We start from the raw sequence: 20,595 nt of genomic DNA on the forward strand, positions 1-20,595 counted from the left end.
TGAGTCACTGTACATATATATTTTTAAAATTGTATAACTCTCTTCTACATGAGGTATAGTGAAAGTGATAACTTGGCTCTGTAAAGTTAGTCGATCGAGACTGTACAAATAAAGCAATTTGCAAAACAAACAATGTCTTCTCTAACTAAAAACCTGACGATAATAGGTTCAGGTATTGCCGAAGCCAACTTTCCCCCTAGATATTTGAGGAACATCGAGCAAAATTCTACTCAGTTTATGAGTGACCTTCAATTTTGCAAATTTGAGTAAACGGAACTCAAATTTGAGTTGGATTCAACGGCCGTGCATTCTTACAATGCAATGGAATACCGGCACAGTAGATTTTGGTAACAGATATCGCTAGTAAACATAAGTTACGGCACCTAAATTTGTATGCAGAAAACTGGAAAATCTTGATTTTATCTCAATTAGAACCTATTTCGGAAAATAATATTTGGTACACAGGGTTGCTAGTTTTACCGACCTGACCTCCAAATATTTTTGTATTAAATCGATATTTTTGAAAAAATATTGAAATATCCATAGGGCCAGGAGAGACATAGTGAGCATCTTATACTTAAGCTTTACATTTCTGGTTGTTCGGCAAAGGTTGATTGGTGGTATGACATTGAACCTACTATCAGTTAATTGGTTTTCAACAGTTCCACCTGTTCACTATGACTACCCGAGCAAAGTCCAGCATCAAAATGACAGCAAATTGAAATCAAATTTTGATATCAACATCAAACTGAAATCCTAATTTGATATCAGATTATGCAATTGACAAATTTTGTTTTCATTTTGCTGTACATTTGCTTTTCAAAAATATGTTGTTGCGGGTTTGTTTTCATTGCCTTAGCATAACATCAAATTGAATACTGGTTTTGTTATCAACAGGAACAATTGATATCAAATTGAGTTTTTAGTTTGCTCTCACTGATAGCAGAAATAGTTTTCAATGTGATGTCACAGGAAGATTTTTTTGCTCTCAATTTTGATATTTTAACCGTTAAAACGACCAAAACGACAGCAACCTGAGCAATCATTATCAGCAAAATCACAACATCAAATTTAGATTTCAATTTGATCTCAGACTTTGCTCGGGTATCCTGCCCTTAGATATTTGTTTTGGAATGGATTAAATGCTGACTGATTTTTGCAACAGATGTCGCCAGTAAAAGCATCTAGTAAAAAGTTAGGGCGATTTATTTTGTATACAGAAACCGGAATATATTGATTTAAAAAAAAAAAACATTTTGGTTTAGGTGCTCGGTTATTTTTTTTTTTACGTCAACAGCCCAGTAAATATTTTTTTCTTTTTTCGCTTCCAAAATCGAACTATCCATACATTATTTTGACGTAGAACTACGTCTTTGTCGACTATACTGGGGTGCAAATCAAAAAATATGTGTGGTGAAGGAGTGTTAGGTTTTGAACGCTTGTAACTTTGTCATTTATAGATGAAATTAAAATCCAAATACTCCAATCGATAGGATATTACATTACAAACCTGTTGAAATAACTAAGAGATGAACTAGCCTATGGCTAAAAATCTCTTTAATAAAGAAAAAAAATGTTGAAATAAATATTTTTTCCATTTTTTCTGTAATTAAACTTTTGAAAATGCACAAATGATAATGTTATCACTGATTTCATGAAATAAGCCTTTTTCCCAAACCCAGTCATCATAGACGAATACCACTTGGTTGCACATCATTCTGCTTGAACCTGAAAAGATATAAATCAGCGCTGCTCTCATGCCTCTGCTCATTACCGCTTCGGACGGCGTGGCACTAGGACCTGCATCAAGCAGGACTAGGTCAGCGGCTAAAGGTGGATCACGGCGTGTCCACCACAATGAGGAATGAGACTTGAAAAAACGTACATGTAAAACCCCCTCCCGCTTAACAACCCCCTCCCCCTCCCTCTTAACAATAACCCGAAAAAGACATGGACTTTGACGATCATTTTTTTTCCGAGAAATAAATTTTAAGCAAACCCTAATTATGTATGAACGATTATTTTTTACATGCAGAGCCAACATTTTCAAAAAAAAAAATTGCCTAATAGGAGACATACACTCGATGAATTACCAACAACTGACTGTAAAACATATCTGGTACCTCTATATATGCAATTATATTAACATCCAAAGTTCATCCTTTTTTTCCATATTCTGCACAAAAGAAACGTTCTGCTCCGCCCCCATTCATAATAAATTGGCGGGAAATCCTGATAAACACAAAAAACAAAAATGGTATCTTTAAAAATGTTACCAATACAAATTAAAAGTTTCTCGAATTTGGTAGTTTCAACTACGAAAATATTCAAAGTGAATTCTATGATTTGAAAGTTTTTATTTGACTATCGCCACGTAATTTTAAAAGTTCACATTTTTAAAACAAAAAATGTACAAATGTCAAAATGACCTCCTGAAAAGCTCATTGTCATTGTCCAAAAATCTAATAGGGCATACAAGGTAAGATACTAGACCGCAGTAAATCTATAGGCCTTTTTAATAGAAACTTAACGATCGATTCAACCTCTGGTGGTGAATAGGAGAACGTCAAAAAGAGTGTTGTGAGCATAAATTTTTACCTGGAGACATAGGAAGCGGAACACTTTTTTACTTTTCCTGATAAATTGATTCATCTGAGATGCTGCAAAACTTAATCTACAGTTGAAAAATTTAATTCTGTAACTTTTTTGAAAAGATCCTGCTGGTGCTCAGGAATATTTTTGTTGAAAAAAATGGAAAATTAGAAAAGTGCCTTAGTGGTTATGATCTTCCGGATTTCTTGTGTGTGAATAGTTAAGATGCAAATCAGTTCAGATTTGTGGAAAATCGTACAATAAGACAATTACCGATGGAAATTGGCAAGATTTTGAATGAAAAATGCTGTTATTTGCGTTGGGGAAAATACTTCTTCTGATGTAAACAAACGGTTTGGTTGACGTTTCTTCTCAAACTCGCGTGGCGCACTCTACATTGGTGGTGCATTAAAAAGGCGTATTGTGCATCGTACACTTCCAAAATTCCACAACCGGAGGAACCGATTCCGGTACCGGAGGCAGTGAAAAAGATTGAGTTTTTCGCAGAAGGTAAGATTGCTACTACTGTCTACATATTTCGAGGATGATTTTGAACATGAAATTGATAATTTGTCAGATCGAAAGTATCTTGGGACGTTGTAGCACACAGCCGAGACGTTTTTGGTGGCTATCAATAGGGATTAGAGACTCCGTTCTTTCCTACTGGTAAAATTCAGACGCCCGATCACCCGATCCATACCCGACTTGGTGCTTATCGTCGGCCAGCAACGAAAGCAAGATGCACTTTCGTTCGCCCAAGTCCGCTGCACGTTGGAACCCCGTATTTGGGAGGAAACCTTCATTATCCGCCGAAGACTACTTTCTGTTCCGAGATTGAGTTAGATTTTTTCCAAACAACATCCAACAACATGTTAATGAAACATAAAAATATATATATTAAGAATTTACTTACATAAAAATAAAAACAAAAACAAAATAAAAAAATTCTGCATGCATCATAAAAGCAATTAATTTAAAAATAATTTGTAATTGAGATGAAAACTTATGCAAATTGCGAAGAAATATCCGTGTTTTGAAGCAACACTTTTCCAACGTCAATCTAAAAGGATTAGGTTTTCAGTTTGACAGTTCTACAATTCGATTTGAAAGTTTTAACTTTTAAAATTAATAATATGTTAAACTTTTGATTTGACAGTTGGCTGACTTTCGTTTTGAAAGGTAAGTACTTTCTACTAAAAAGAACCAATGCAAACTTTTATTTCCACCAACGGCTTTTTAATATTATCAATGATAAGTTTTTGTGTGTAGTTGCGGGGCTTAGAAAGTATGTTTTGTGCAGAATATGTAAAAAATGAGGGACTTCGGATGTATTTTTTCTGCAAAATATGTAAAAAAGGAGGGACGTCGGATGTTAACCTAAATGCATATATCATGCATCATAGATAGAGATAGATAGATAGGTTCTACGTCATACTGCGGTCGTGTCTAGGACACAACCCTTTAATTTTTTTTTCGGTTCACTTTTGGCCTCTAAGAAAGTGGCGCCATACCATCAGTAGTTGTGAGATCAAAACTGACAGCATATAGTAATTCATCACTTATTGCCCATAGAAAGGTGGTGCCACGTTGTCAATAGCGGTGAGATCAAAACGGAAAGCCTACGGTGATCCATTAATCGCGTATCTGCTTGATTTTCGTAGTAGATGTCTCTAGTTACTAGTTAAGTTATTCCAGAAGTATATATATTTATTTTTAAATTTTTGTCCTTTAATAACAAAAATTATCGATTTTGAGACAACAGAAATTTTACTAAATATGTTGTGTTTAAACCAAAAATGTATCTTGCTGATCACTTTGCTTCGTTACATCGTTGCCAGCGTTATTGAAAAAATACATAGGTCAATACTATTAATTTTACCCAGTTATAACCTAGATGAGAATGTGTTTAACACATTGTCATCGGCGCTTGCGCGGTCGCTGTTTTGCGTAATGAAGTCCCATTCCTATCGTTGCTCACTACACGTTTGTGATGCTGTCGGTATGTATGAGTATCCACTGTCGTAAACAAAATCATCTTTCACTTTGAATGTGGATCATGTAGGGCGTCTTCCGTTGCCACTTGGCGTATCTCTCGTGTAAACAGATCTCAACCCACACACTCGCAGCCGTGCACAGCTGGGCGGCTTCGTTTATTTTTCACCCATGCGCGCGATAATCGCCAATTTTCCTCGTTGCCGGGAGTGAGTAGGTAGGCGATCGCGCGCGCCGCTCAACAGCTATTGTCACGATTCGTGAGCAAATCGTGAATGATGGTATAGCACCAGCAGCGCCAGCGTTTGCTTACGGGCACGATGAGGGGGTGAGAAGTCGGACGAGGAGTCGTGTTTTCCGACGAGACGGGGCGTCAGCTGAAAATTCGCCACCTAGCCAGAGATTATGTTCAGTTTGACTTTGACTTTCGCGAGGACGGAAAATCGTCTCGAGAGAAAAGCCGCTGATCGTCGGCAGTGGCAGTGAACTTGTCTTTGGCGTAGTGGGAAGTTTTCCTGTGGTTGGAATTTTATTTTATACGCGTTAAAAATTACAACGTCGTCGCGCCGCGTACTTTTTCTGTAAATATGTTTTGAGGATATAACCATTTCACAAATCACTACAATTCAGGAAAAATGCATTTCAAATTATTGTGACGTAGTTCCGTAGTAGTGCTAACTCTAGCGTTGAATAAACGAATGCAATCGGAACGTCGGATTGCTCCGGGTGAAAATATTCTACTTTGTGCCTTCAAAGATGCTGTCGCTGTGGCGTTTTCAAATAGATGATGTGACATTTTTTAGCAAACTAAAAATAAACCGTACTTGAATATTATTAAACAGTTAACACACCCCCGTCTGTGAAAAGTGTCCACAAATCTTTTCCGTGGGACATTCATCGAGAAAGTGGGACTCGGTACAGGTCACTACGGTCAACCACCCACGCATGATGATACAGATGCCGTTGGTGCCAATGACGTCGTCAAATGAAACGCGAAAACTGACGCCAGACGACCGACTACGTCAACATCCGACTAATTCTAACTCTAAAGTGTTTGTCATGATCATGACCTTTGACGCATATTTATATATCTCAATCGTTATAATTCTCTGAGCTGATGAAATCGCTACACAAAAGGTGTATCATTTCTTTGATCAACAACACATTTCTCGACCCGCCAGTGTGATTGATTCCGGCAGCTGATCGGTGTCGAGAGAGGTCACGGTCGGTAAACAACGCCAAATAGTGCGAGAGGGATTGCTATTTCCACTATGTGACACTGAGTGAGTAATTAGAGTAGAGCGACGGGAGCCCGCAGTTTCCTAGATTAGCACCGGTTGCACGTATCTACTAGAGCAGTCTGTTCCGGTGTACAGGAGCTAATTATCGTCGCTTTTGATTCCAAGATTGCCTGCTGTTATTATGTGGCTTTGACCCCTTGCTAAAGCGGGGTGAGGTATTGGAAGCATTTAAATAGAAGGTATTCTATTTATGATTCAGTAAATATGTATGCAGCTTAGTTCCATGCAAGAGTGATCAATCAAAACATTTGAACGATTGGTTGTGTTTTGAAGTTAAGGTCCAATTACCAATAGAAAATGCTGTATGTGTGTGTAAGATTCAGTCAACTCGTCGGATTCGAATTCCACAGAATCATATTTTTAATCGTATAATTGGTTCCGTCGATATGACCTGAACCTGGATTTGCCCATATTGATGAGATCTGACTCTTCTGACCTAGTAAAACTTCTTACTCTATGATTTACCAAGAACGGCGCCGGTGGTGTAGTGGTAAGCGTGATTACCTCTCACCCCAGCAGGCCTGGGTTCAATCCTAGTCGGCGCCGCCGGGATGTTCTGAGGCATAACATCTCTGATCACGCCTTCCTTCGGATGGGAAGTAAAGCCGTTGGTCCCCGGTCCATGAGTTGATGGGTCGATAGGTAGGGTCCAGGTGTGGGAGCTGCCTTCCTGGCACGTCGGTAGCATTGGTGCTCAGCACGGAAAACAAGATCGACGGAAAAAACAAATCAAAGGAAAAAAAATGATTTACCAAGATAATTAGTGAGTGATTTAGCACCCCCTCAAGCCACATATACGATTGCCTGTACATTTTTTTTTAATTTATATGTACCGTAGATACTTGCCAAACAACTTCAACTCACCATAAAAATTCTACGTCGGCGGTTTACAATCTTATGTCCCATCTATATTTGTTGTTTCATAATATGTAAGATATCTAATACACTGAAGTCTTTTTTTACACGGTTTTTTTTTACGCGGTTTTTTTTTACACGGTTTTTTTTACACGGTTTTCCACGATTTACACGGTACGTTTTTAACGATTTCTCGACAACGATACAACCTATCGACTTGATTCCAAACATTATCCGTTTCAAGCTATTTGTAATCGAATGGCATACTTAAAAAAAAAATCACAATTTTTGGTGTAAATACAGAAATTTTTAAAATATGTCTATATGGAACATATCATGCTTTAATTACAAATGGCATCAAAATCCGATTTTTTAAAGACATTTAAGCATGCAAAAAATCAAAATCTCGTAGGTTTTTTTTACACGGTTTTTTTTTTACACGGACCGTATCCCCCGTGTAAAAAAAGACCTGAGTGTACTAGGCTTGTCAAGATAAGAACGTGTCCCCTAACCAGAAATTGCATAAGTTTTACAAATCTGAATCTTTGAAAAGATTCGAAAACAATGTTTGTTTTGGAATGGAGCCTTATAGCCTAGTCAGTAAAGGCACGGTATTACCAAGCCGGAGGCGGCGGGTTCGATTCCCGGTCCGGTCGAGGGAATCTTCGGGTTGGAATTTTCCCGACTTCCCTGAGCATAGAGTATCATTGTGCTTGACACACAATATACAAATTCATGCATTGGTATTGGCATCGAAAGCTCTCAATCAATAACAGTGGAATGTCATTTAGTAGAACACTAAGTTGAGAGCACGCAATAGGCTGATATGCGCTAAGCAATAAGCTTGAAATGCGAATAAGAAAGAAGAAGAAGTTTGTTTTGGAAAAATGATTATAATTAACCATTTTTTTATAGTAAATAAACTAGGTAGTAAAAATATGTTTTGATATGGAGTAAAAATAAAAACAACTGATTTTGATTCAAATGGGAACTAAAACTTTTCAAACCAATCTACTAGTCAAAATTATTTACTCTAATGATTTGTTAACAACTTAGTGTTTCATTTGTCTATATTGTGGTTCATACTATGGCCGGATTTCATCGTATACTACGGCTGTTTTAGCCATAAACAATACTTTATAACACACGTTCTTAAAGACAAGTTAAAAAATTCAAATTTTGAGAACATTAATGGTGGTAAGCTCCAACCAGAATCTAACCAGTGATGAGAAGTGACTTTTTTCAACGTTGGAAGCGCTGAAATAATGTTTTCATCACCATTGGTTTGTAGCTAGCGCTGACAAACTGCATTTTGATTCATGCCTTCTTTGATTGATTGTTTAAATTCGTAAATTTTTGAAAGTCAAGGGAAAAGCATAATAAATCATTGTTTGATTCGAAAATCGAGAAATCGTTTTAATTAAAATAAAGCTTATCTTCCATTTAATTCCACTAAATTAATTTTGTTATCTACGTACGTATCTGTTACGTATCTCGACTACAATGTGCAGTCTTCATCAGTGTCATTCCCACTAAAGACTTATCCAAAACCCATTCCCTTAAGTACTCATCCCAAGGGTAAAAATGTCAAGATCACAGGTATAAAAATGAAACTACAACGTGAAGAATCGGAACCTACCTAACTAATATTCACGTTCCTTATTAGAGATTTGAATAGATTTTTCTCCTTTATTTTATCTTCATTTACACAACATTCGTTCATAAGTTGCGAGGATGACTTGAATAATTTGCATGTTGATTGACTGCAATACTTCTATTAATTTCTTCTTATCACTAGAGCAAAGAATTGCTTTGATTTGGAAACTCTAAAATAGTTAGATTTTGAGGTCCATCTTCGTCCATCACCCAGGAAAGAACTATTCGAGAAATATGATATTAGTTAACCCTTTGCCTTTACCTCTAAAATAAAGTTAAGTTTCTTGCGAAAATCCTTCGAAACGGGTTTTAAATAAAATTCAAAATATGTCTCAACCAAGAGGCAGGTATATCAAGAAGACTTTAGCATGCAAAAATGCCAGGAAAAAAATCGTTTTGATGAATAATCAAGATTTCCAAAATTTCCTGGGGTCATATAATTACCGTAAAACGTAGTTACATTGATAGTTTTTTTTTTAAGTATAATATAAATATTTTTTACAGTGATGAATGTTTTTCAATTTTTTTTAACAAGCGCTGAGAATCCGAGAGTCGTTCAATTTGCCGTATGTTTAACAGAAATTATTCCATTTGCCATATTTTTTTAATCTTGTGACAAACCATCAGTATTTTGATTAGGGGTTACTTTGATAATGCTCCATGAATGTCGAAAAACATGAGCGAAACTTAAATAATTTAGTTCAGTTTTATAATCAGGAATCATCATCAGCAATAAGAAGACATCATTGTATTTGTGGTGGCTATATCGGAAATACATTTCATAAGTGATTGTTTCAGTGCCTTTTTAAATAGGCGAAAAATAAGAAAACTTTTTTTTAAAAATATGTTTGGAACATATGTAACTAAGCTACAATATGGAACCAATGTTTCCAATTTGGGAAAAGTGCAGAGAGTTAATTTAATCATATATTTTTCCCCGAAAGACTGTACTTCCCAAAACAACTTTGTCTCAGACGTCATTTTGATCAGAAGTGACGTTTTCATGCTACAATTTATAAAAAATGTCAAGACGCCATTTCGAAAAAAATAGAACATCCAAAATGGCCGTTTTATTTTTTGCTAAAATGTGAATAATTGCCCATAACACACAATTGTGCAAACTTCAATGCAAATCGGAGAAGTTCGAGTCAAAATTTGTATTTTTTATCCTATTTGGCCTGGAACTGGACAGTAACTAATTACTTACTTAACGATCCTGCGCACCTCCAGGGGTGCAAAGAGCCTTTGTGAAGATTTCCATCCTGGGCGATTACTAGCTTTTGCCTTGACCTGTGCCCAAGTCAAATTTCGATCAACGTTCTTAACTTCACTGTTTAGGCTCCACCGCCACGAGCCTCTAGGTCTGCCTCTGCTGCGATGTCCTGCTGGATTCCAGATTTCGTTTCCGCTCCGTCGTAGTGTGTGGCCGACCCACCTCCACTTCCGTTCACGAATTTCTGCCTCTATCGGCTTCTGATGGCACAAACGATGAAGCTCTGAATTTGAGATCCAATTGTGGGGCCACCAGGCACGAATTATGTACCGCAGGCATCGGTTGATAAACACCTGCAGCTTCTGAGTGTTCTCCGCTGATACACACCATGTTTCACTGGCGTATAACAGCACATGTGCGTCGACTGATCTGATTCGCTCTCCATACATTTCGCAAACTGGCAAAAGCAGCCCTCGCCTTCTTAATCCGTGCACCTATGTCGCTCTTGGTGCCGAATATTGGAAGCTTTCGACTTTCTCCACTGCCTGCCCAGCTATCGTGAAATTGGAACGATTTTCCGTGTTGACATCCAACGATTTGGTGAGACCTGCTTCAGAGGTCGTCGAGCTTACTCTGCATGTCAGAGCGCCATTGTGCTAATAACGCAACATCATCAGCCAAATCGAAGTCGTTGAGATGCTCCATAGTAATAGGCTACCACAGCAACCCACGGTTCGGTACGCGGTCAACGGCTCCAACCATGATCTCGTCGATTACGATGAGGACAGTAGCGGCGATAATATACATCCTTGCCTCACACCCGCGATTACCCGAATCGGGCCAGACAAAGCTTCGTTGTGCAACACTCTGCATGAGAAAGCCTCGTACTGCGCTTCGATGAGGTTGACGATCTTATCAGGGACTCCCTTGCGCCCCACAAGTTTTCGTGGTTTAGTCGGTCGAATGCTTTTTCGTAGTCAATGAATATCAAGTACAGGAACTCTTGAAGCTCATTCACCTGCTCCAAGATAATGCGGAGCGCGACAATATGGTCCACACAGGTTCTTCCAGCACGGAATCCTGCCTGCTGTCGTCGGAGAGTCGCGTCGATCTTCTCCTGTATCCGATTGAGGATAACTTTACACAGAACTTTCAGAACAATACACAGTAACATGATGCCTCGCCAGTTGTCGCATACAGTTGGATCCCCCTTCTTGGGGACTTTTACCAAGACGCCCTGCATACAGTCGGCCGGAAAAGTCGCGGTGTCCCAGATATTGACAAATAGTTGATGCAACATTTGTGAGGATAGCATGGGGTCAGCTTTGAGCATCTCTGCTGATGCTTCGGATGGCTGCTTCTATCTCCTGCAATGATGGAGCTTCAGTTTTGACGCGAGAAACGCGCCTCACGCTTGGCAGCTCATGCCGAGATGTTGATAGTTGGTTGACCGTTGAAACTTCGAGAAGTTGTTCAAAGTGCTCAAACCAACGTTTCAACTGGTCAGTGGGGTCAGTGAGCAACTGTCCAGTCGCGTCTTTCACAGGCATCCTTGGGTTCATCCTTGCCCCGCTCAGGCGTCGTGAAACATCATAGAGGAGGCGGATATCGCCAGTAGCTGTGGCTTTCTCCCCTTCATCAGCCAGAGAGTCCACCCACGCTCGCTTGTCCCGTATACAGGAACGCTTAACTTCCCTCTCTAGAGCCGTCCATGCTCGCTCTATCGCGGCTTTTGCTTCTCTCCGCTCCTCGATCTTCCTCCAGGTTTCATCGGTGATCCACTCCTTCCTCTGAGTGCGCAACTCACCACAACCTCACTTGTTTCAATAAAGTAGCAGTACAGTAGCTAATTAGCGAAGCCATATTTTAGTAAGCAGATTAGAGATTCAGCATTTTGTTTTTTAACTATAAGCGGATGCCCAGCATCAGTTAGTTTCGCTAAATTTTAGTGTGCTTATACCACCAATTCGATAATCAATATTTTTTTTGTGCACTGAACGTTTGCTAAGTGAAAGACTTTAAACTGAAATTCGAAGTGTTTTGACGTATGATTACGTCTTTCGGCAATATATTGGGGGTGCAATTTCAAAAAACCAAAATCGACCACGTTACGAAAAGTGGTCAGGATTTGACCACTTATAACTCTGTCAATAGCGGATGGATATTAATTCTAAACAAGCCAATCAATTGGAATGTCATTTACGAATCTGCTAAAATGAACACTTTATCAATTTTCAAAAGGTCACTATTGAAAATAGCACGAATGTGCAACTGTTGCTATACTAATGAAAATTGTCACCGATTGACTGCGAAAAGCGCTTTCCCCAACACAAATTTAAAAATCGATTTTACTCCGGTCTCACCGAACGGTGAAATTCCTCCTATCAATTTTCGCTTTTTTATTATCTATTGCAAGCCAAAAATTCCGTGCGTTTTGTGCACGGAAATGCGCAATTTTGTCATCAGTTGTCGCGAGTCGTTTCCGTGATGGTAAAAGAGGTTTCCCAAACACAGTCGCCGAATATTGATACTAAGCACTGAGCATGTCAAATGGTACCTATCTTTATGCCTTTTGATGCAAGTTTTAAGCCCATCCTATTAAGAGAATTATGCCAAAAAAAATAATATAAAACCTTGACGAATTCTTTTAATAGAAGAGGCTTAAAATTTACATCAAAAGCATAAACGTAGGTACCGTCCGGTAGGCTCTCCGCTATCATCTGCAAGAATATCGAGGGAAAAATTCCACAGCATTGTTCTAAACTCTGGCTTCCAAACTTCCAACCTATCGGTTTTTTTCAGGAGCACAAATGACTGATAAAAGAGTTAACTAAGGAGTTCAAGTAAGACCTTGTATCCAAGACATATCGTCCAGGAAACCGACAGAGCACCTCAAAAACAACTCTCAAATTGCTTCCGAATTTCAACCCATCGAACTTTTTCACTGATAAAGAGTTAAGAAATCAATGTAATAGGGGAATTTACGTATTCTCGGCAACCTAAGCAGCGACCTTCTTTCTATAGCCTTTTTCTCTAAGGAACGCACACATGTGCAGTATTGGTTTGTTTACAATCTTTTGCTGCCAGCTGCTCTAACAATTTCAGTCGAAAGAATTGTCAAAAACTGTTTTGAAACACTTTTACAAATCTCCAATCTTCTCTAGTGAGAGCGAGTATTGTCGGCAACCAGTTTTTCTTCGGCAACCGTTCCATTTGAACTGCATGTAAATCTGCTGTTCTATTATCGGCAACTCGAAATCAGCTACAATTTGTAGTGCGTGTGTTGCATTTCAAGAAAACCTTGCTAGATTGCTTTTTCTCAGTGGTAAAAATATAGTCAAATTGAAGCTGAAAGCATAAAGAATCGTTTGCATGCATTCAGCGAAGTGTTTTCGTAAGAAAATCCAGTGAAAATAGTGTTTCAATTTGGGTTGCCGAAAATAGTTTGGCATGCCGAAGCCGTCATTTCGCCTATTTACTATACTATACAAATTCTTTAAATATCAATCCAACTTCTTTTCGTAGAATTATTTCCAATGGAAGCTACATTGAGAAATTTTTCAGAAATATAACAGAAAATGTAGCTAGAAACTGTGGGAACGTCAAAGTTTGCCAGAAAAAAAAATACTCGAAAAATCTATGATGAAATTTGTGACCATTGGTGAACATTTATCGAAGTGTTTAAAAACTTGAGTAGTATTTACTTGTAGTGAACGTTTTCTAATAAAATTACATTTCCGTGACAATGCGAAGCATTTCTCCGGAAAAGCGCAAACAGATCGTGCATGAATGGTGTACTATCCCCAACATTGCTCTGAGTCAACTAGCAAAATTGTAAGGTGTAAGCATCGGAGCCGTTCGAAACGCGATTCGGAAGTATGGTGATGAAGCAACTTTCCAAACCGATTCCTGTTGACCGAAATCTGGACCGGAAAATCGTGCAAGCTTTCACTCGCAAGAAAAGTGCTTCGATTCGAGACTTGGCTGAAAAAGTGAGATTCTCGAAGAGTAACGTCCAGCGGACCAAGGCAAGAAGGCGTCTACAGAAGAAGCCAAAGCGGAGTAAAAAACAAGCCGCAACCGTCAAACCGAGGGCTCGGAAGTTATACGACCAATTGCTGTGCGGAAAATCTATGTGCGTGATTATGATTTACAAATCAGAGAAGACCTAGTTTTTTCCGATTTTTCATATGGCGTGGAACTCACTATTGCGAGATTTGGCTACAAATGAATTAACAGTAATTAGATGTTGTTTTTGTTTTGATTTATTTGCTTGTACTGAAGTCATTTCTTTATAAAATTGTTTGTTTTCGTGCCTAACATACCAGGTATCGATTTTTTTTATAGAGTTTTAAACCCTGCTCTGCCCATAATCACATATCAGTCCAATATGGATAGGAAATCAAGCAAATATGGGACTGATATGCGATTATGGGTAGTGCTGGTTTATTCACTTCGCATGTAATTGTATTATGTATCTTTTCACGTCTAATCCTTAGCAGAATAAAATCTGACAATTAAGTAATCTTGACAATCTTAGTAAGATTTTGTAAATCATGAAAATCTTACAAGATCTCATAATAGGGTGAGGGACGTAAAAACAAAAAGAAACATTGAATTCTTTGGCCAAAAAATTGAATAGTAAGATTTTAAGAAAAACTGATGTTTACAATATTGAGTTAATCTTCACGGTGTCTAGGAGAAGTCTATTTGCCAGCAGCACAAATGAAAGTGTGAACAATTATTCACATTTAAGTTCAAGACCAGGATTCTATTCATAAACACACGACAAATAACACCTCAGACAACAGTACAATCCCAAAACGCCAGATGGTGGAACCGCCAATCAATCTAACTTAAATCGCGCAGATGTATGTAGGTATCCTGAATTAATTAGAGCTGGTAATTTATATGGGAGTTAAAAATAGGTCCAAGAGTGACAGAGACAAACTAGAATTATTTATTGTTAATCTTGCACCTATGGATCCACGAGTCAGTCCTCCTCATTAGTAGAAGTAGTTGTAAATTTTCGCATCCCCGCTTGCAGCGTCAGCATCGTTTATGGCAACAAAGGAATATCATCACCTAAATGCATTTTTATCCGTGCTAATATTGTCGTGTTTTACAACAACCAAAAATGTGTCACCTCTCCCCTTACCTGATCAATTGGTAGAACAGCGGAAAATTCTCGAGTTCCCAGAGATGACTAACGAAAAAGGAAGATATGCCGAGTGCAGCACGTGTAGTAGTCATACCAGCTGTTGCAGCGCCTGTCACCACTATTGTCTCCGTCATTCGGACAACTTGACCACCAGCACAAACACAAGTATCGCCTATTACAACTGTAGTGGAAGTAGTTCTCTTTCGAGCCTCGCCAGCAGGGGCAGTAGCAGTAACTGTAGCAGTTGTTGTCTACAATGCAGCCGAACTACGACTGGTGGCACTTTAAAACCCGAGAGCATCAGGCGCAAGATCTGAAAGTATTTCCACTAATCCTTCACCCTTGTTCTGATTCGGTAACGGAAATAGCACTTGTCACTAATATTTAGATTAAAACCTTAAATGTTTTTTTTTTACAAATCAACTCATCTATAGTGCTATTTGTCGAGCCGTTCATTTTTACACTTGTTAATTCTAAATACCGACCGTTTCGATCATATGGGAGCATTCATTAAGTACGTCACGCTCGAAGGAGAGAAGGAGGGGAGGGGTTTAAAAATTTGTGACAAGCAATGTATTAGGTGTAGGAAAAACGTGATGGAAGGGTAGAGGAGGGAGCGGTTTATTTTCCCTAAATTAATGCATGCTCCCTATGCACTTTACACAGGTTCATACCGACAGTCATCGTCACAAAACCACCTTCTCAGTTCAATCAATCACCATTCGGATAATTTCATAACATACACACAAAGCGAGTGTCCCGATCGAACAAGCCATCACTAGATCTGTTCGAAAGTCTTTACCTGTTTCTCTGTCTATCGTCTCCAACACGCAGTGTGTTATGTGAATCCGTACTTTGAGAAAATTAGCTACCACAGGAATCAAAGCCAGAATGGCTCGTACGGTGGCCCCCAGCGGCCCAACCGACAGCCATGGCCAACGTTGCATTTCTATTCGAACTACGCCGGCCGGTTGGTCCTCGGCGCAGGGGATCATGATCTCTTCAACACCGAGACCTACCCGCTTGAAAGCATCAAAGAGTTTGACGCGGTGTCCAGTGCTTGGAAGCGGTTGCTAGCAAATCTGCTGAGGAAAGGTACCGGGCGGGAGTGGAAATTTCAGCGCAGAAACTCTTTTCAATCTTAAATATCATATGGTATGCTGCAACAATAATTGTACTGTTATTAAATCGTACCTTTTCATCTACCCCACAGAAGAAGACGAGTCGCAGATCTTTGTCAAGTTCTTCCGATTCCACAAGTGCTATGATTTGGTGCCGACGTCGGCCAAGTTGGTTGTATTCGATACTCAGCTACTCGTCAAGAAGGCATTTTACGCACTCGTCTACAATGGCGTCCGGGCGGCACCACTCTGGGACTCGAATCGGCAGGAATTCGTCGGCATGCTGACGATCACCGACTTCATCAAGATCCTGAAGATGTACTACAAGTCGCCCAATTCATCGATGGACGAGCTCGAGGAGCACAAGCTCGAGACGTGGCGAAGTATGTCGTCGCGACAGACGTTCAAAAATGACGAATATTAACCCATTTTTTCCATTTCAGGTGTCCTACAGGAGGAGGTTAAGAAACTAGTTAGTATTGGACCGGACGCTTCGTTGTACGATGCCATCAAAACGCTTATCCACAACCGAATCCATCGATTGCCGGTGATTGACCCGCTAACCGGAAATGTTTTGTACATATTGACCCACAAGAGAATACTTAGGTTTTTGTTTTTATATGTAAGTATCCTTCTTCATACTTTTAGTGCTATTGATATATCGAATAAGTCGGACACCACCATATGAAGAATTTCTCTTCATCAATCGAAGGTTTAAAAATTAAATTCAATCGAATGTTGATTCATCCCTTGATTGAGGATGATTTTACTCAGTGTATTATTAATCACTTCATTCGTTAGCAGTTCAAAAGTACGCTTAGTACCTCTCAAACTTCGAAATAAATCATTTTTTTGAGAACCACAACAAAAGTAGCCGAAATTTGTGACTTTTGTATAAAAAATAGTAGATTTTTGGCCCAGTTTTGTGAAATTGCTGGTAAAAAATCACGCGAAAATTGCGTGAAGTGGTCGTCCATTAGTCAGAGCAAAACTATATTCACGTTTTAATGCCACGATTAATGATGATAAGGTAAATAAAACTACTCACTCTCTCGAGGACCGAGCAGTCACAGTACGTCAAGGCTGGTAGCGAGTCACTTTTTAGTGACTTGGTCACTTTTTTCAAGCAAGTCACTAAAAAGTCTTCTTTTTTAAGGCACTGTTTTTTTTGTAATCAGTCACTATGTTAAACTTTTTTTAACGTGAATTTATTTCAAGATTGATCATTCTTCTTGCAGTGTCTAGGAAAGGCCTCAACATGTGTCTAATTTTTTAACAATTCGAAGTTGACGACCTTGTATAGAGTTTGTTGACGTTTAATCGTCTTTCTCAATTGACAGGGTATCCATTCATTTGACTAAATAAAATTCCCTGAGTTTCCAGGTTTTTCCATAACTTTGGCGGATAATTTCCAGATTTATAATAAGAAAGCTATTTATGAAATGCGTTAAAAATATGATTTTTTTTTTTGTAAAACAGCAACAACAATTACCGCAAACGTTTTAAGACATGACAATCAGTTTTAAAGAAACAGATTTATTTAATTTTAGTAAGTCTAAGATCACAACATTTTTAATGTCTAGAAGTTTCTTACTAGCAAAATTGTGGAAACTTTTAAGAAGATCTATTTATCTCAGAAAAACTAGATCTAGAGATCTTTGGGGATTTCCAGAGATCTTAAGTGGAACTCCTCGAAATTTTAGCCCAGACCATTGGATTGATTTAAAAATCTATAAGCGTGACTACAGACAAATTCTAGATAATTCCATGATGTGCTGAAATAAAATCGAGAACGCTTGAGATGTTCCGAGAGATTCAGTACAGAGACCTTTAGAATATTTATGAAAACTTCAGAAATATTTCAGGAACTTCACAGAAATCCAGAGAATTTCAGGGAAGTTTAAGAGGTGTTCACGAGAATTCGATTTATTTTAAAGACGAACCAAGATCTTCATTAGAACATTAAGACAGATCATTGAATTAAAGCGTAGCTAAAAAAAAAATCAAGGAAATTTCAGAAACCTTAAAGAAGCTTTGCGAAAATTTACAGGAATTTCCAGAAATTTCGGTTTGCTCAGAGAAAATTTCTGGAACGCAATGAAAATTAAATGAACATCCGGAAAATGTCGAAAATTTAGCTAAGTTGATTAGAGAACATCATCGAAGATCCATTTATTAAAAAAATGCTACAATTTTTAGCAAGCACCGATATTTACAAGAAACTCCAGAGAACTTTTAAGAAATTTAGATATTTTTAGATTTTTTCGTTATATTCAGTGAAGTTCCGAGTACTTCGAGGACGATCAGATAACATCACAAAAATCCCATTAACTTAAGAAAATTTGCAGTGACTTACAAGGAGTTTCTTGGAATTATGGGATATTCCGAGAATTCTATGATTGATCTGAAAACTTTAGAAGATTCAGGGAATTATAAATATATATCAGAAAATTCACCGGAACATTTGATCAATTTATAAATTAAGGTAAGCATAGAAAACTTCAGGGTTGGGCTTTCCAGGAAAAAATAGTGATTTAAGGCAAAGTTCCGTGAGCGTTTATAAACTTTATAAAACTAAAGGAAAATTGTATAACTTAAAGGCAATTCAATTAATTCCAGTAAAATTCTGGGTTCGTTAAAAAAATATTAAGATATTCAGGGCAGTCTAGAGAATTTTAAGGAAATTGATAAATATTTTGGGTAGTTTTAAAAACATCAGGAAACTCTAGACTATTGAAGAAGCTATGAATTAGTTTCGATAATCAAAAAATCTTGAGAACTTCAGTGAAAATCAAAGGGCTATATTAATTATTTCGTTGTGGGAGCTTAAAGAAGTTCCTGGAATTTCAGAACAGCTTTGAAAATTTCACAGAAGTACAGATATCTTCAGAAACATTTCGAGAATTTCATAAAAGTCTATGGAACTTAACGCATTTGCTGGATATCCTTGTCTGCCCGCTGTCTTGAAATTGCCCAATATTTTTCGATTGGTCGAAATTCCGGGCAATTCGGAGGATTCATTAGGGGGACAAAATCGATCTTGTTGGCAGCATACCACTCCATAACCACCTTGGAGTAGTGGCATTATTCGATGTACACTTGGGATGTCATCGTCGAGGATGTGACGAATTGTTTCGTTTTCAGGCCACATCTGCAAATCGCTTGCCAAATCATGGCTTTCTTCGTGAAATTGAATCTTCCCGGTACATCCCCAAGTCCAGTCACGAGATAAAACTTTTGACCGGGAAGCCGCTTAAAATCGAGTTTAACGTATGTGTCGTCATCGATCAAAGTGCAGCCCTTGTGTTTCGTCACGTCCACGGAATTCTGCTTCATGTGCCGGTTCGGATGTTTACTGGCTTTGTACGACTTGTATCCTTCCCTGGCAAGGAGGTCTCGCACCGTTTGAAAGTTGGCGGTGAACCTTCTGGCCACATCTCGGATCGAAAGACCGGGATTGGCTTTAACGCACCTCAACACCTTGCTGCCTAGCTGACGATCCCTGGTTCCAGTTTTTTCGTAGGTCCGCTGATTCCTTTCCACACTCAGGGTTTCCTTGTAGGTTTTTAGCACTCGACAAACTGTTGTTTTCGGCATTTTCAGCAATTTAGCCAGCTTGGAACCGGACCACTCCGGATTTTCCAGGTTCTTTCCTTTATTTAACGTCGGTCTCTGTTCCACAATCTAGTGCCAATCACCGATGGACATCGATTGCCATCCAACGGCTTTACTTCCCTTCCGAAGGAAGACGTGACCAGAGATTTTTATGCCTCAGAAAAATCCCACCGACCTCAGCTGGGATTGAACCCAGACCCATCGGGGTGTTAAAAAGCAGTCACGCTTACCACTACACCACCGGCGCCGGCGGGTTTTTCAGGTGTTTGTGCACAATATTTTTTCTTCTTTCGAGTTCCTTTTTACGTTATTTCTGAACGCGATCGACTACTTTGATCAAACTTGCACCATTTGTTCTCTATAGAAGTGTAAACAAACCACTGTCAAGGATTTTCGATTCCCAACACTAGAGGCGAGCTTTTATTTGTTCCTAAATCTTGAGTTTTAGATATATTGTGCCTTCGGCAAAGTTTGTTTCATTTATTTTGGTTAATATTTTTATGTGCAAGACATTAGGGTGGTCCATAAAGTTGATGAGTTCTAAATATCGACATTTTAGTTATTCGAGATAGACCCGCGTAATGTTCGACAAAGTTTTAGATAAAATATTTGAAACAACATTGCTCGATCAAGCAATTTTCTATTTCTAATAATGTTTTCTATTGCTTATACTGATGTTGAAGAAGTAACTTAGGGTGGCCCCATAAAAATAAGGTTTTCAAAAGTAGCTTTTTATACACTGATTCACGAAAATAGATGTTCTAGACACTTTTGTAAATTTGTACATAAGTTGGCTGTTCATTTTCAAAAAAAAAAAATTCAAAAAATCTTGTATGGACAATTGTCTACGCAGGGGGAGATCCCCCATCTCCCCCTGCGTAGACAATTGTCCATACAAGATTTTTTGAATTTTTTTTTTTTTGAAAATGAACAGCCAACTTATGTAGCAAGAATCCTAAAACACTGTCTGCGTTGTTAATGAACAGCCCCTTAGTTGCTTACTCATTTTGTTGAAAACTTTACATAAAATTTTACGTTCAACAACTTTGACGAAGACAGCAAACCTCTATTTTGTAAAAAAGTTTGTAT

General features: G+C 38.4%; 1 protein-coding gene across 3 annotated transcripts in view; it reads left to right on the forward strand.

Moving 5' to 3' along the window:
- SNF4Agamma (SNF4/AMP-activated protein kinase gamma subunit) overlaps positions 1-20,595 on the forward strand; it is a 246,075-nt gene that overhangs the window by 221,519 nt on the left and 3,961 nt on the right. For all 3 annotated transcript variants that reach the window (XM_065235298.1, XM_065235296.1, XM_065235297.1), the window contains exons 10-11: positions 15,984-16,274; positions 16,335-16,513. In XM_065235298.1, coding sequence (XP_065091370.1) covers positions 15,984-16,274; positions 16,335-16,513 — 470 coding nt within the window. The remainder of the gene's footprint in view (positions 1-15,983; positions 16,275-16,334; positions 16,514-20,595) is intronic.

Source organism: Ochlerotatus camptorhynchus, unplaced genomic scaffold, assembly GCF_037179485.1.
Source record: "Ochlerotatus camptorhynchus isolate MF236.1 unplaced genomic scaffold, CSIRO-AGI_Acam_v1.1 ptg000471l, whole genome shotgun sequence".
Taxonomy (NCBI): Eukaryota; Metazoa; Arthropoda; class Insecta; order Diptera; family Culicidae; genus Ochlerotatus; species Ochlerotatus camptorhynchus.